Below are 16,703 nucleotides of genomic sequence, written 5' to 3' on the forward strand. Positions count from 1 at the left end.
CCATCTCCAGCTGATCTATTTAGACTCTGAATGTTATTTACTTTTCAGCTTCCTGAATTTATTTTCTTCTGGTTTAGCAGAAGAGCTGGAAAAGTGCCATGTTCATATTGATTTATTAAAAAAGAGAAGAAAAAAGAAAATCAACGCAATTGAGTATCCAGCTCTGCTGGAATTTATTTGTGGTGTCGGTGAACACTTCTTTGTTACAAGATCACAGGTTCTTTTAAGATAACACACTTCAGCTATACATTTTTCTCTCCAGCAGCAAAGAATCATGTTTTCAAAGGGGATAGGAAAAATACTGGGATTGAGGACTGTGGAGAACATGATATATGTTGTAAAAGGCCTGTAAAACAAATTAATTAGACTGACTGTGGGTAGAGGTATTTTTCCTCAGAATGTCTGATCACAGGGCTTGCTGAGTATTTTCTGTGAAGTACTCATCACTTTTCAAGTTCAGGTCCAAACTTCTGCTATGCAATTTTTCAAATATCTAGAATACCTGCTGCTGAACAAGAGGAGCATCTGCTAACAGCTGTATTCTTTAATTTTTCTCCCTGTTACTTGTGCTCTTTCTATTTCTGAGCCATGGCTGCTCCTAACTTTTATCTTTTTATTCTGTTGCCATGTAATACTGTTTGTGTCTGAGATGCTGCCTTGCTTGACCTTTTGTTTGCCTTCATTATCCCATGTGCCGAGTAAATATCATTCCATGCCCTGGGGCTTCCCCAGTCCCATCTGTTTAAAGTCTCTAGCATGCTGTTACCTGCACTGCGTTACTTCCATCGTTACTTCCATTGCAAGGAAACGTGGCCAAATCTTCATAACACAGCTCTTTCTAAAGAGAAAATGCAAAAGCTTTCCTTTTGCTTCACTGAGTTCCCCATGTGTGAGCCTGGTTCGCTGCAGCTCCTGTCACTGGCATGCACTGCTGGTGTTTCTCCATCTCATTGATTCTCCATCTTAATTTGAAATCTTGCTTGGGGAGGAAAAAAAGAAATTCTTCAAGTTGCAGAGTTCTGTTGTCAGCAGTAAACACTTGTTGTGGGATTTATTTATTGGAGGTTGGCTGATAATAATGCTGTACCAAAATAAGTCTTTTGATGCTAACTTCTGTTCTTGGTTTTGTTTTTCTTTGCCCTCTTGTTTAGAATTTGGAATGGTTTCCCTGATTTTTTCTGCAGCGTTGGCCTACTTCCCCTCACGCCCTCCATTCCCACCCAGCGTGGCTGCGGCAAGTCAACGGCTCAGCTACAGGAGAAGTTTTTGCAGACTCTTAAGGTAGGTCCTCATTGGGTTTCCACTTCAAAGCAGATCAGTATCTAAATAAGTAAAAACAAGTACACTTTAATCTTCTCATTGAGTTTGGTTTGTAGTGCTTTTAAACAAAATAAAATTAAATAATAATGCTGAGACATAAAAGGATACTAACTGCTAAAAAGCAGACATTAAATTTTAAGTCACTGGGTATATCTCAAGCCTTCATGTCAGAGTCCTTCAGCACCACCACTGCTTTAATCATCCTGTTAGCACAGCTTTTCTTAAGTGATGCTTCTGTTACATCAAATTATACAAGATTGTTAACAGTGTGCATACTGCTAGGTGTGAGATAACAACACTGGGCCTAACTAACTAATAGCCTGCTTTCTTCTATTCTTACCTGTATTGGGATGAATTTGGGGTTTGCTTGTCATTCAAAGGATATTCGGCTGCTTTTGTTCAGCTGTGGGAGCAATGAATGAGCTACCTGAAACCATTATATGAGCTATCTGAAACCATTATATGATCTATTAAATCTTATTAATTATATGTTAAAATGTCATATGGGAATAGGAGAAGTGTCTCCAGATGTGTTTCTGGACAGGATCAAAGGCGAGATAGTTTCCTTTAAATTTTTAAGTTTAAAAAAAAAAAAAAAAAGGTTATAGAGAAAGTGACATGTCCAGCTTTGCAACTTCTCATACTTGGGCTCTTTTGGTAAGACACAGTCCTGCCCCCCCTACAGTGTTTGTAGAGTATCTTGTGTAATGGGAATCTGATCTTAGAAGAACAGCTAAAGCAACTGTAATATTAATGTTGAGCAATTGCAGAGGCCTGTGCCCTGTATGTGATACTGCACAGATGAACTTCCTGGGACAAAGAACAACCGCTCCCATGGTGCAGAGTGTGGCTGACTTCACTGGGGGGTGTCACACCCATGCTGTAGTTGTTTCTTGGGTGATGTAGTGTCGGTCCTTCTCTGCAGAACTGCTTTCCAGCTGGTCAATCCCTAGCCCGTACTGGTGCATGGGGTTATTCCTCCCCAGGTGCAGGACCCTACACTTGCCTTTGCTGAACTTTACTAGATTCCTCTCTGTCCAACTCTCCAGCCTGTCCAGGTGTCTCTGAATGGCAGTGCGGCCTCCTGGTGTATCAGACACTCCTTCCAGCTTTGTGTCATCAACAAACATGCTGAGGGGACACTGTCCCTTCATCCAGGTCACTGATGAATAAGTTGAACATGACTGGACCCAGTGCTGACCCCTGGGGAGCACCACTAGCTACAGGCCTCCAGCTAGACTCTGTGCCACTCATCACAACGCTCTGAGCTGTGCCACTCATCACAACGCTCTGAGCTCTGCCACTCAGCCTGTTCTCAATCCACTTCACTGTCCATGCAGCTAACCCACACTTCCTGAGCTTACCTAGGAGGGTGCTGTGGAAGACGGTGTCAAAAACCTTGGTTGCTGAAGTCAAAGTAGACAACATCCACTGCTCTCCCCTCATCTACCCGGCCAGACATTCCATCATAGAAGGCTATTAAGTTGGTCAGGCATGTTTTCCCCTTGGTGAATCCATGTTGACTGTTCCTTGTGACCACCTTTTCCTCTACATGCTTAGAGATGACATCCAGAATGAGTGAGTGGTTCCATCACCATTCCAGGGATGGAGGTGAGGCTGACTGGTCTGTAGTTTCCTGGGTTCTCCTTGCCCTTTTTGAAAGCTGGAGCGACACTGGCTTTCCTCCAGGCCTCGGGCACCTCTCTTGTTCTCCTTGACCTTTCAGACATAACAGAGAGTGGCTTGGCAATAACATGTGCCAGCTCACTCAGCACTCAGGGGTGCATCCTGTCGGGGCCCAAGGATTTGTGGGTGTCAGATTTGCCTAAATGATCTCTAACCTAATTCTCCTTGACCAAGGGAAAGTCTTCCTTTCTCCAGACATTTTCTCTCGCCTCCAGGGTCTAGGATTCCTGTGGGGTGGCCTTAGCAGCAAAGACTGAAGCAAAGAAGGCATTCCTTGTCGTCCTTTGTCACCAAGGCACCCACCTCATTCAGCAGTGGGCCCACATTTTCCCTAGTCATCCTTTTACTACTGATGTACCCGATGAAGCCCTTCTGTTGTCCTTGACCTCCCTCACTGGATTTAATTCCAAACAGACCTTAGCCTTCCTTGTCATATCCCTGCATGTTCTGACCACATCCCTATATTCCTCCCAAGTGGCCTCTCCCTTTTTCCACAACCTGTAAACTTCCTTCTTCTGTTTGAGGTTTGCCAGAAGCAACTTGCTGATCCATGCAGGTGTCCTGCCCCCTTTGCTTGATCTCCTACTCATGGGGATGCATCCATCTTGAGCTTGGAGGAAGTGATGCTGGAATATTAGCCAGCTCTCTTGGACCCCCCACCTTCTAGAGCCCTAACTCGTGGGATTCCTCCAAGTAGGTCCTTGAAGAGGCCGAAGTTAACTCTCCTGAAGTCCAGGGTTGCAATCCTACTTACTGCCCTGCTTCCTCCACACAGGATCCTGAGCTCCACCATCGCATGGTCAGTGAAGCCGAGGCTGCCCCCAACATTCACATCCCCAACTAGTCCTTCTTTGTTAGTACAAGGTCCAGCAGCACACATCACCTCACTGGCTTCTCCACTACATCTGTCAAAAAGTTATCCTCAGCGCTGTGCAGGAACGCCCTGGACTCTGTGTCTAGCTGTGTTTCTTTTGAGCAGATATCGGGGTCGTTGAAGTCCCCCATGAGAACCAGGGCCTGTGACCATGAGGCTACCTCCAGCTGTCTGTAGAAGGCCTCGTTGACTTCCTCCTCCTCATCAGGTGGCCTGTAGCAAACACCCATAACAGTGTCACCCATGTTGGTCTGCCCCTTAACCTTTACCTATAAGCTCTCGACTCATTCTGCATCTACCCTTAGGCAGAGCTCAGTATGTTTCAGTCGCTCCCTCACACCACCTCACCTTGCTGGCCTGTCTTCCCTAAAAAGTGCATAGCCATCCATGGCAGCATTCTAGTCATGCAAGCTATCCCACCGTGTCTCTGTACCTGCAATGAGATCATGGCCTTGTGACTGCATACAGATCTCTAATTCTTCCTGTTTAGTCCCGATGCTGCATGCGTCAGTGTACAGCAATTTCAGAGAGGTAATCGAGCGTGCAGGTTTCCCAGGAGGAGTGCAACAGGATTCGCCATAGCCATACACATCCTTGAGGTGGTTGGCCTGCTGGCTGTCATCTTGGGAGGCAGCTGAGGAACATTGATTGCTGGTCTGGTTGGCCTGGCTTATTCCCCACTTGGATGTGATGGCATGAGCACTGCCACTTTGGACCCCGACCCCTGAGTCCTTCAGTTTAAAGCCTGCCTCACCAAGCTGGCCAGCCTGTTGCCAAAGATACCCTTGCCTCTTCTAGAGAGGTGGATCCCATTGCTCCCTAACAGGCTGTAGTCAGAGAATGTCCTGTTGTCATAGAAGCTAAAACCCTCACAACAGCACTAGCCATAAAGCCAGAAACTGATTTACATTATGTCTTACTTCCCTTGTTGTTGTTGAGGGTTTTTTTTTCTTTTGTTTTTGGAGGCTTTTTTTTTTTCCAGTTTTGCGGGAGTAAACACTTGACTAGATGCTTAATCCTGTGTGTTCATCCTGAAGCAGAGTGGCAACTGGGGGGAAGTGTGAGTACAGCTGGCTGGTTAGTCTGCCAAGTGACCTACTCAGAATATTAAAAAATAGCAATTCCCATAAGGACTCTTAGCACACACAGTAATGCTGTTATGCACCCAAGCTGGTGTGTGGTGAGACCCTGCCTGAGGGCTGTGTTGTAAAAATGTTACTGTTGAACAGAAATCCAAAAAGCAACTGCCTCCACAGGTGAAATATAAAATTTCTGTTGACAGTACTCCATTTGGGAGCTTTGTAACCATTAGATTCCTTGTTCAAAGTGTTGTAAACAGTGGACCTGAGATACTGGTAAGGTCAGGAACTAAACAGCAAAGCTGGCTTACTATTCACCGTTGATGAAACTTAAGAAAACTGGATGCTTAAATAATGAGCATGGTTTATAGTGTCTCCAATAACCAAGAGGTTTTTAACAATGCAGTCAGGTAGGTCATTATACCTCGCTTCCCCCTGGTCTTTATGCATTCTTCCATGCTGCCCCTTATCAAAGGCACTTCTTCATTCCTCTGTACATGAAACAATCAACAGTTTATCATTAAACCCACTTATCTTGGGGAGCCTTTCAGCAACAATCCATCAAGCGAGGGGGGCTTATAAAAGAAAAAAGGTATCTGCCGTGCTTCAAGGAAATCCATCATCTGGTTCACTAGGCTTCTAAGCTCTGTTGCCTGCCTAATCTAGGCTTCATAATTCTTGTGCACAGAGAGCCTTTCTTTTGACTTATTGGTGTAGACCGAAGGTAATCAGCTGATGAGTACCAGGAAATCATGATTTCCACTTACTGCAGACTTACCCTCTGCTGTAAGAACTGTCTGCAAGGCATTTAGGATGTGTGTGATCTGGTGGGCTGACCCAACTATGCACCAAAAAACATCCATGGGAATTGATACGTTCGTAATTTTCCTCTTCTCTCCCTCCAGGCTGCAGTTTGATTACTTGGAATTAAAGCTGCGTAACATAACTTTACCATTGAATTCATTGACCTTTTCCCTTGGATGCCAAAGGGATCTATCACATCCCTTGCAACTTCCACACTCCTTCAGGCCTTCAGGTCCTTGAGCAGGCATTTTCATGAGCTGCTTCTTGTGGAGTTGTATTATACATATCTTCCTAGGGTCAACCATTTCCTATAGACAGTTTCCTTGGGATTTGCTTAGGAACTTGGTCCTTCCTCTTGATTTGAAGGATTCCTGCTTCTGACAGATTATAATGATTAGCTGATCTCCAATTATCTCCTGATACCACCACTCTCAGTCTGCAGTGGGAGACAACAGATTAGTCATGATTTGGGAGCTAAGCCCAAATCTTTTAACAGTCTATCACACACTGTGACAAATGTAGTTTGAATTTCCTTTAGAAAAAGTATGGTGCCCTTTCTTAGTTTGGGTGAAGCAAATATGACTTCTCCCCCCACCGCCTCCCATTTCAGAATAAGCCACAAATTTCCATGGAAAAATTCTAGTACAAGTAAATAGTTAATAAATCTCAAAATCTGCATTAAGAAACCATATAGTGATTTTTGCTTTGAAGTAATCAGATGCTTTTAGCTGGTTACATGCCTTTTACATTTTCCAGAGACTAAGTAAGCAATTTGAAATTTCATAACAGGGTTTTTGTGCATCATTATTTCTTTAATGAAACTTTCATATGACATCATCATCTAGTGATGGGAGCTGCTCAGATTGTGCCTGATGTTAATAGGAACTGTCAAAGTTATTCTGAAAATGGTGACTGACTTTGATGGGGCTCCCCTCTGAACCAGCCTGTCTTACAGATTCTAGTGGCGTTAAGTATGTTTCTGAAAAAACAGAAGAAAAAAACAATTTGTATTCCAGCAGAATTGTTTAACAGAGAGGCTAATGCTGATATCCTGTCATAAGGGCTGATACATGGAAAACAGTGTGGATTCATCAACTGATGATGTGACAGACAGCACATTTTTCTATTTTCGGTGGAGCTATTGCAAAACTGCAAAAACAAATACAAGTGTATGGAGCCATGAGAAGCGGAGCTGCTACTTAAGATGTATGTTTCAAATAGCTTTGGTACTTAATGTAGATAGTGCTGTCTGTTGCTGGAGAAGGTGACAGAATGAGATGTGGTGATCGGTGCTGCTTTGTCACTGTTGTGCACCCTTTCTCCTAGTCACCTTCCTTTGGAGGCTAGGCAGGGTGGCAGCCTCTGTCACTGGAGGATGTCATGATGCAGAGCTGGTTCCTCTAGCATTGGTACTAGGAATTGGACATGGCACAGAGCAGCTATCCCACGTGCCAGTCTGTCTTATTGCTTGAGTTACAGGAGACAAATACGCCACAGGAGATCTCGATCAAGTAAGCTACAAAGTACTCACCCCTCAAAAGTAGTTCTTTACTGAAGATGAGGTTCAGATAGCCAAAGATTTTTAATACTGAGCACGTGTTACTTTGGAAGAGCGCATTCAGGCATCTTTTCTCTTTGCAGTCTACAACATGGCTATATAACATCCATGCAAAATAGGCACTTTCCCTTTTAATTTATTCTACAGATGTTGAATTAGCCTTTGCATGGATAGCATTAAATAGCATTGGGAAACCTGCCTTAAGAAATGGCAAGTTGATACAAGATAGACTAGGCTAAGAGTATGGCATTTGTAAGAGACGGAAAAAAAAGTTGTCAGGAAGACAGCAAACACTTTAGTGTTCAGAAGAACATAAGCAGTGTGTAGAAGAGCTGAAAGTTTGGGAGTTGTTTTTCTTTGCATTAAAAAAAATAAATGTGACACGAATGATACTGAAAGAGGAGGATATATTCATGTGATAGAAATGCGTTATTCAAGAAGAGGATGTGTGAATAAGAACAGTGCAAAAAAATGCTGGCTGGTGTGCTGTGCATGGATCTTCTAGGGGACTAAAACAGCATAAGCTGCAAACCTCTGAATATTCAATTTTGGAAAGTATTTGAAGCTCTCTGTCTCCCTCTTGGCTTTCATAACTGTGTGCTATCAAGTTGCCGCTGCATGCCAAGGAACTGGTACTGATCAGGATCAATTTTATGTAAATTGTGGCTCCCCCCATTCTCAAACAATTTGTGGTTACACAGATATCCCGTGGGATAACCTTGGAATCACTGTAAAATCTCTTCACTCTAAAATATCACTGTTGCAGAGTTTAAAGTATATTTTCTGGTTTTATCCCCAAATTGAAACATTTTGGAGGAAAATTGGATGTCTTAGCAAAGATTTCACATTTGCTTTCGGTTATGGTGTGTGTGGGAAATTCGTGGTGGTATTTGTCTGCCAGCTCCTGTTTAGCTGCGTACGATGAAGATGATGACACAGCTTTGACTGCTTCATCTTCACTGAATACTAAAGGTTGAATAATTTTAATTGGGAGGAAAAAAAAAACCCACATTGACTGTTTAAAGCAGAATGTTATACTTGTCTCTGGTTTTTGACAGTTCAAACTGTCAAAATTTTCCACTCTTGCAACTGTACCCATCTCATTCCCAGACCTTTCCCTGCCTTTCACCAAAATAAAGAGAAGTAAAACACTTAAAAAAAAAAAAAAGTACAGTTCAAAAAGTATTAATCTCTGATTTTATTCTTGAAATGCACTTTTTGTCCTTTACATTAGTGCTTATTGCTCCTAACATACACTTAAGCTAAGTAGGTTGCCCATGCAAATGGATGGAAGAATTGTTTGCAGAAATAAGAAACACATGAGCCCAGCATGTTACAAAAATATTTGAACTGCATGGATAGACTGGCTGGTTTTTTTATTATTATTGTAGTGCTAAGGCAGTAACGTCTTAGCCACTGGAATTTCAGTGACATGGACAGATACCTTTCTTGTTTTTCCTGGCTCACTCATTCTTCAGACCTTGGGTATTTTTCTTGATGGGCAGAATATAGATTCTAGGGTGTCATTTACTCTAGCAGCTAATCTTGGTGTAATTTCTAATATAAACTGCAACTAATTGCCTGTGTTTTGTCTTTGCAGCAATTTCCGATTCTTGATGATTGCTTTAGCCTATGCTATACCACTGGGTGTTTTCTCTGGCTGGTCTGGTGTTCTGGATTTGATATTAACACCAGTTCATGTAAGCCAAGTAAGTATCTACTGACTGATAATCTGCAGCAATTTTGTAAGTGCTATAGTTTTATTTTGCACTAGCATACAATTTTACCAGGTTTTTATGTTTAAGCTGGTATTAATACATATGGACCACTTTTCTCCTGAAATTTTAAACAAAATAAACTGTAGCTTTGGCATCCCAAACCATCATGATTCTCCCTGCTGACTCTCCACCAGTGGTGGGTATTTTCAGAACTGTACACACCTTTTGATAAGAAGGAAGAGGCAGGTAGACAAAAAGGGAATATTGTTGGCTTCTGCACCTTTAGTAAAAGAAAATAATGTTTACCAAGTGGAAACGGTGAAGTGGGGAGGAGAGGATTTCTAGGCTTTTGGTAGTTTTATAAAAGTCCAGAGGACATTACTCAGATTCTATAGAGAGATCACATTTAGAGCATAGGCTACGTAGTCATATTTTCTTTTAGTGAATTTATTTCTTTTTTTGAATGTCCTAGAAAATGTCTTGCCCTTCAGATTGTTGTTGGGGGCTGTTGCTAGCAATTTGCAGCTCCTGTACACCATTTGTTTTGAAAGTAACATCTTATCATCTTATTTTCTCAGCTTTAACACATTTCTCTGTTTTTGTTTTGTTTTGGTTTTCCTGTCAGGTAGATGCAGGCTGGATTGGATTTTGGTCTATAGTTGGAGGTTGTGTTGTTGGCATAGCAATGGCAAGGTAGGAATAATTACAGATCCTTCATTTCTTCAACTGTGATTGTCATTTAGCTTATTCTCTTAATAACATCTTTTTTATTTTAGCTCTCATCTTCTAGAAATCTGAAATGGAAAATGCATTCTGGTGTTGTGATGTGTTTCTTGTAGAGCAGTAATTTGTGTATTCCATGTTGGTTGCTGGGGGTTGAGAACTCCACATGCATATACCTCAGTTTGGCAATTCATGCTGTTACTCCTGACAAGTGCTTCCTGTGTGCTTCTCTTAAGCACAGTTCTTGTGAATTCAGCTGCCTGATATGAGAGAGAACCTGTTGCAGCACATTTGGAAAGCACTGATGAAATTAGTGTCTGTCTCCTTCCATCAACACTTTTGGGCATATTGATTCCTGAAGGGATATTGGGAATGTAGCCCAGGCAGCCTACCCACAATAACATTACGTTCCTCTACAGAGAAATTAGTCTGGGCCCATTTTGGCCCAGGTTGCTGGATTCCCGTATGGCCTAACTATTGTTTGCTGTACTGCTGTGGGCTACAGTATGGGTGTACCTACCCTCTTTATATATCCAAACATAGCTCTGTCTGGCTGCCATGAATGCTGATGACATGGGGAGCAGAAAAGCAAGAAATGTATTGCCCTTCCAAAAGGCTGCTGCATTTTCTTCATTGAGATCCCCTTTTCAAAAAGGGGCAGGGGGAGTGAGAAAAAGTCTTTCAGGGGGTACTTGAGCAGTGACTTTATAAAAACTGCTTAAAACAAATAACGTTCCCCTAATATATCTAAGCATTCTTCTGGCTTCTGTGTCCAGTCTTCAGACTCCAGCTCTGCAGTGAGTTTAGCAAGAGTGCAGGGGACTGTCATCATTGCAGTCATTGTGGGATTGTGAAAACACAGAGACATCTTTTTAGGACAGAAATTGAAGCGCTCTTTTCCCCACTTGCTGTGCATCATCAGAGTACACAATGCATAACGAAATGTGAGGTTTGTCATCCTGACATTTTTCGGGCTGCCTAGCAACTGTGACAGAGGGAGAAGAAATAACTCCTGACCTAGGGGAAAGAAGTACTTCCGTCTGCTCCAGTTGCAGGCCAAAGGACTTAATCTACTGAAATGAAGTTCACACCCTGATTTCCTCTAAAAAGGAAGATTTTGATTAGCTAAACTCAGATATGAGGTTTTCTCGCTAAGAGAAGTACTTGTTTAAAATGAACTGCTGTAGAAGACACAGATGCTGTAGCAGGTTACATGCTGAAAGAGGGTAGCATGCCAGTTTCATCTTTTCCATCATGAGTTAATCTCTGGTATATTTGCAGCAATTCAATGGTAGAGGGGCACCCTTAGCAGCTCACTTACCTTTGTTAGGGAAGAACCTGCTGACTCAATGCCAACATGCAAATCTCAACTTTTATGGTATATTAGTTTATTTAATATATTGCCTGGGTTAGGTTTTGGGAACTGCTGACAGTTTCTTTAACTGCTTCAAAATTGATTTCAAACCTTGTTGAATACCAGTATTTTGTAGCATTCAGAGCTTTGCTTTTGAGTAAATTAGAAAAATACCAATAGACTGTCTCCAAATATGTCTTTCTAACTTGGGCAATGCACAGTTCAAATGGGAGGGTTTGCATACAGAAAAGGAGGGAGGAGGTGATTTGTCACTCCTGATGGATGACTCTCCCTCCTAGGCCTATTCAGCATTTATCTGTGTAGGGTTGAATCAATGACGAGCCTGACTGTGATCTGCTGAAAGTTGTAATTAGGAAAATTAAGTAATGATTCTTGTCAAGGCTGACAAGTTGATATATTTCAGTGTCAGAATTGTGATTTGCCAAGCAAGCAGCTCTCTCCCTTAACCAACTCTCAAGAAGCTGTTGGTTTTTGGTTGTTTTCTTTTCTTTTTTTTTTTTTCCTGCTTATTTATCAAAGCAAAATTGATGCAGTTTAGGAATTTGCTCCTTCCATTTTTGTCAATGCAGATTCTGCCATTTAGAACTGTGACAACCTGAGCCTTGCCCTGGAGCATTTGCTCCTGCACATCACAGTAGGTGTTAAATCATCTATATTTAAAATAATGCCCAGTTTGGAAATTTATCTAGCTCATTTTCAAAATGGTGCAAGTTTTCCTCAGCACAATACATAAATCCTCCTGCTCTCCACCCACTGCTGTCCTGGTAGCCGTGAACTTAGATATGTTTAACTAATTTGTGTGATGCGTTTTTATAATTGAAAAGCCTGGGCTATTTTGGGCAGCTGGCAGGTGCTGTACCCTTTGCTGGCAGCTTTCAAATGATAATGGTTTGAAGAAAAGCAGTGTCAAAGAGCAACATGCATATCATTGCAAGGAAACATAAATCTATTTCCTTTTCTCAGGTATTTTTTTTCCCACATGTGCTAATGATCATAGATACTTCTGAGGTTTTTGTCCTCTGTGGCTCAGTTTTTCTTTCTGCTTTTAACCTGCAGTGTAGTCAAAATGCTGAAACTTTATGGCATTGTGATAATTTCCTTAGTAACAGACAGTGTTGTCAGCAATGCAGGTTTGTGATTTTGACTGTAGGATCTAGCCTAGGGCTGGATTTGCTGGGTTGCAGGAAACTTAGCAGCAGTAGGCTCAGAGGTCTGCATCAGGGTAAGTATACACCTTCTCTCCTGATGTGCCTACTTTTTTGGCAGCTGCAGACATCCCCTTTCATGTTAGATGATGAAGGATTTAAACAGAACAGGGGGTTTGGAAAGCAGATACTGGGGTCAGAGGATAAAAACAATTTCTCACATTTTTTGATTGAAACAAGTGTTCTGAAGAGTTGACTAGATGTACAGTCATCTTTATTCTGCTGTAACCAGGCAAGAAGCAGAAGTTCCTTGTTTTACCAAGTTCAGGATAGTTTGCTGTGTCACTTATTTCCTGTTATTTCTGTTGCTGGCTGAAATTCAGTAGCTGCATAAACCTTTAAGTTTGTTTTTGACCCATCTGGAGTCCTGTGACACCTGAGAGCTCCTTGGAGCATACTGCTACTGCTGATACTCAAATCACGATCTTTGTGTCAAAAAGAGCTGCAGCTGCTCAGTAAAGGTAGCTATTTACTCCAATTAATTATTTTGAATGGTTTAGCTGCGTATCGTCCTCTCATCCCCACACATACCTGGTGGTAGGATGGAGATAGGGGACTGCGTAGAGGTCCCTTTCAGACCTGTTGTCTATGAATGCCCTCCCTGAAGACTGATATTTCTCACACTGTGTTTCATTAGATGGGATATACGTAACTGCTCTTGCCTGGAAGGAGAGGGAATAGTGAAATTGTCTGCCGGCAGGCAAAGCAGGGTGTCTCTGTGGAAGAAGCCAAAAGTTTGCACTTTGAGATGCTTCTGAGAAGCTTTTAAAATTGCTGATTTTGACCCCAGTGATCCCAAACAATAATTAAAGAAAGTGGCAAACCACTGAGAAGAGGTGATCCTGATTGCTGGATTTGGATTGTCAGAAAAAACCAACAGTAGCAGCTAACCTCTGACTATTGGAGATTAATGCATAAGCCACTTGAACACTGCAGACATAAACTTTTAAGATTATATGCAGCATTGATCTTCCACTACTGCTTATTGAATTACTTGCTGCTAAATTCAATGTGGGATTAAAGCACAGGGAGAATCAAAATAAGAGGAAAGAAGTCGGGTGTTGTTTTTTTTTTTTTTTTTTGTGATTGCGTTACTTGCACATCTCTTACGGTATACGTGGAGCTGAGGTTCCTACTTCTCAAAATGGTGGTAGCTTTATCTGGTTTATCAAGTAAGCTGTATCTGCTTGTAAAGTGATCTTTGTCAGGGCAGAGATAGCAGTTAACTGACAGATGGACAGATTTCATCATGGACCAACCTAGATGGATTGTGCTGCCTTTAACGTAATCAAGGTAGGAGGCTATAAGGGCACAAGAAATTCTTTAGACATACATAGCTACCCTGCCTGGCCCCAAAATCACATCTTCTAAGCAGGAGATTATAGAAAATTACTAGCGGATAAATGACATTGCCTTTTCTAATATATCTTTTTTAGTAGCTGTGTTGAAATATCTTTTGAAAAGAGCAGTTGCACTGATAATTACACCATGTGAGCACTGCTCAAGTGCATTCTGTGTCCTTGAAAGAAAAAGGAAAAAAGCAATTGTACCATCAGGTGGCATAAAGATAGTATTTCCCTCTGTCTAACAGCAGTCTGCCCAAGGACTTGTGGAGCTGTCCTCCCCCAGACTGTCAGTGGGGCTTGTGTAGGAGAGGAGTGGCACCAAGCTCTTGGTTTCTGGAACATTGCAACCCAGAACAGCCACTGGCAGAGTGGCTGCCTGTGTAAAGAGTTCCTGCTTTGCCTAAGCCGCCAAGAACTTCATCACCAATGCATCCAAGGGTTCAGAAACTGTTCCTTGTCATCTTCAATCTAGGGATTCTGGTATTTGGAGTTCTGTCATTTCCCACAGAAATGAATCTTGACACTTTATGTCTTGAATGAAATGCAGCAGCCTCCTCATATGCTAATTGAGCAGTGTGTCTGCCAAGGGAGACTGGCAAACACTGACAAAACAGCGATGTAAGTAGTGGTGTGATGTTGTGTCCAACAAATGCAGAAGGAAAAAAAACCCCTTCCTGTATACCGAGTGTTTTCAATGGATGCCTTGAGAATTGTTCTGGTTTGGCTGTTGTTTTGTGACAGCTAAAAAATCTGTGGCTCTTCAGCTTGACAGCTAGAAATATCACCATTCTATAAGAATGTCTTTTTTCTATTTCTGAAAATGAGAAATTATTTTTAAATTGTTTTTGTAGTCTCCAAAATGTTTAATGAGACTATACTGAATTAATTGTCAAGCATCACATTTAAATAGTAGGAAAATCAGCATTTGTACTGCTCTGATCTGTGCTTTTATTTCAGATTTGCAGATTTTATCAGGGGCATGCTGAAGTTTATACTGCTGCTGCTTTTATCTGGAGCAACGTTAGCATCAACCTGGTTCACTCTCACCTGTTTAAATAGTGTCACTCATCTGCCTTTAACCACAGGTACTGCATTGATTTTAATTCCTATTTAAAATTGGTATTGCAGGCAAATATTGGCAATCTTAAATCAACTATGTTATAACCTGGTGTGGTATCTTTAGTAATACAGTAGTTTTACCAAGAAAAAAAAAAAAGGTTTAGAAAACTTACTGAATCTGAAATCTCTTTACCAGCTTTGAATAACTTCATAAAAAGATGTAAACTACCAAAACCCAATAGTAAGAACCCAGAATGTACATTTAAAATTGATTTGGGGACTGACTGTTTTTCTGTTTTGAGTGTTTTGAAATAACAGAGGTGAGAAATAAACCAAGAAAAATCAGATGAATGAAAGATGGGAGTAGCATTGCATATAAGGAACAATGACATATCTGGGAACTTAGGGTTTTGAAATGTATATTGATTATTGGAAGCACGTGGTGCAGTTCAAACCAAGGTGACCCCTAGTACTTTCAGCCATCTAAATCTATCCCTGCACTGTGCTGTCCTCTTTCTGCACCTGCATGCAGGTTCAGGGAACTCTTCCAGCCCAAAATTAACTCAGCCTGTGCCTCAAAGATGGGAAAAAAGCTGTTGGCAGGAGTGGGGGAAAAGCTCACAGGTCTATTCAAGCTGCCAGCAAGCTGTACACTTAGCTGAAAATTAACACTGCTTAGTTCTTAAAAATCTGTCTTTCACCTTACTATTTACATCTAGAGGACTGATCCACCTGTGATTCCAAGACCTTCAACAGAGTAATGAGTTACAGTAAAACTAAGCCATTGAGATTTTAGAAAATATTTATTAAAGAATTCTGTAGATCCATTTTAAATAAAGTGCCATCTTTGTTACAGGCAAGTTTATGCATTATAGGAGAAATGAAAATTATTTTTTCCCACTTTTAGTAAAGAGTTTGGTGTGGAGAGTAGTATATAAAATACTGTTTTACTCAAATTAACTTTGAGTTTTAGTAAGTGTCCTTGGTGCATTGCATATGTCACAACTATAAACTAAAGTGGGTACAGCAAATTGAAACACATGATCAATTCGGGAGAAACACCATCTGGATGGATAGGTCAAATTTATGATTTAGTTTGAAATCTCAACTTTTTTTAAAAAAAAATCTGCTTAAATAAAACGTAATTTAATAGCTAAACAAATCAAATATCATGGTGGCTATTGTCATACCAAATGACTACACTTTTCCATCAAATCTAAAATAAATGCAATAAAAGCTTATTTCTTATGCTTGCATGCCTCATCACTACAAGCCTGCAGTAACGGAGATTTGTACAGTAACTCTATCCTCTGAATTGCAGCAACAAGCCAAACATATAAATGTCCCTTCAAGTCTATGCATAAGAATGAAGCAGAGAGGTTTCAAGAGGTTAAAGTCATTATGTATGTACTCGCCAATGATCCAAAACAAAACTGATGGAGCTCTGTCTCTGACTTTATTTCATTTTGTGTAAAGAACTCAGCATGAAACATAGGTTCTAGAAGAAATCTTACTTGTTTATAGCATATAGGTGCATTATGGTGGGTCTGTTTTTAGAAAGGTGATCCGTTGTCAGGACATAAAAGTATATAAGATATTTGGGGTTTGATATAAAGTATCCTAAACTAGCATACCTTGATAAAAGTCTAAAGATAGGGTTGTTCTTTTCATGCAGTTACCATTTCTTTTAAAATGGATGATTCCTTAGATTGAGTTGTAAATTATATTTTAGAGTTTTCTGTCTTTGCTGTTCTTATATATGTCACTGTAAACGTTGAGCCCTTTTCTATAAAACACAATATTGTTCTGAATAGAACTGCCAGCAATATGGTGTTTTCCTCAAAAAAAGGCAATCTAAACCATCAGGGCCTAATGTGCAGCCACCAAAGATCTTTATTTTTCTTCTGTGGCATAATGTTTAAACTTCATAGATAGAAGGGGGGGGTAGTGTTCATA

General features: G+C 41.0%; 1 protein-coding gene across 1 annotated transcript in view; it reads left to right on the forward strand.

The window, feature by feature from the left end:
• Positions 1-16,703, forward strand: part of SLC49A4 (solute carrier family 49 member 4) — a 74,184-nt gene that overhangs the window by 37,196 nt on the left and 20,285 nt on the right. The window contains exons 4-7 of the mRNA XM_027804704.2: positions 1,152-1,281; positions 8,922-9,030; positions 9,665-9,732; positions 14,646-14,773. Of these exons, the coding sequence (XP_027660505.2) occupies positions 1,152-1,281; positions 8,922-9,030; positions 9,665-9,732; positions 14,646-14,773 (435 nt within the window). The remainder of the gene's footprint in view (positions 1-1,151; positions 1,282-8,921; positions 9,031-9,664; positions 9,733-14,645; positions 14,774-16,703) is intronic.

Source organism: Falco cherrug, chromosome 8 (assembly GCF_023634085.1).
Source record: "Falco cherrug isolate bFalChe1 chromosome 8, bFalChe1.pri, whole genome shotgun sequence".
Taxonomy (NCBI): domain Eukaryota; kingdom Metazoa; phylum Chordata; class Aves; order Falconiformes; family Falconidae; genus Falco; species Falco cherrug.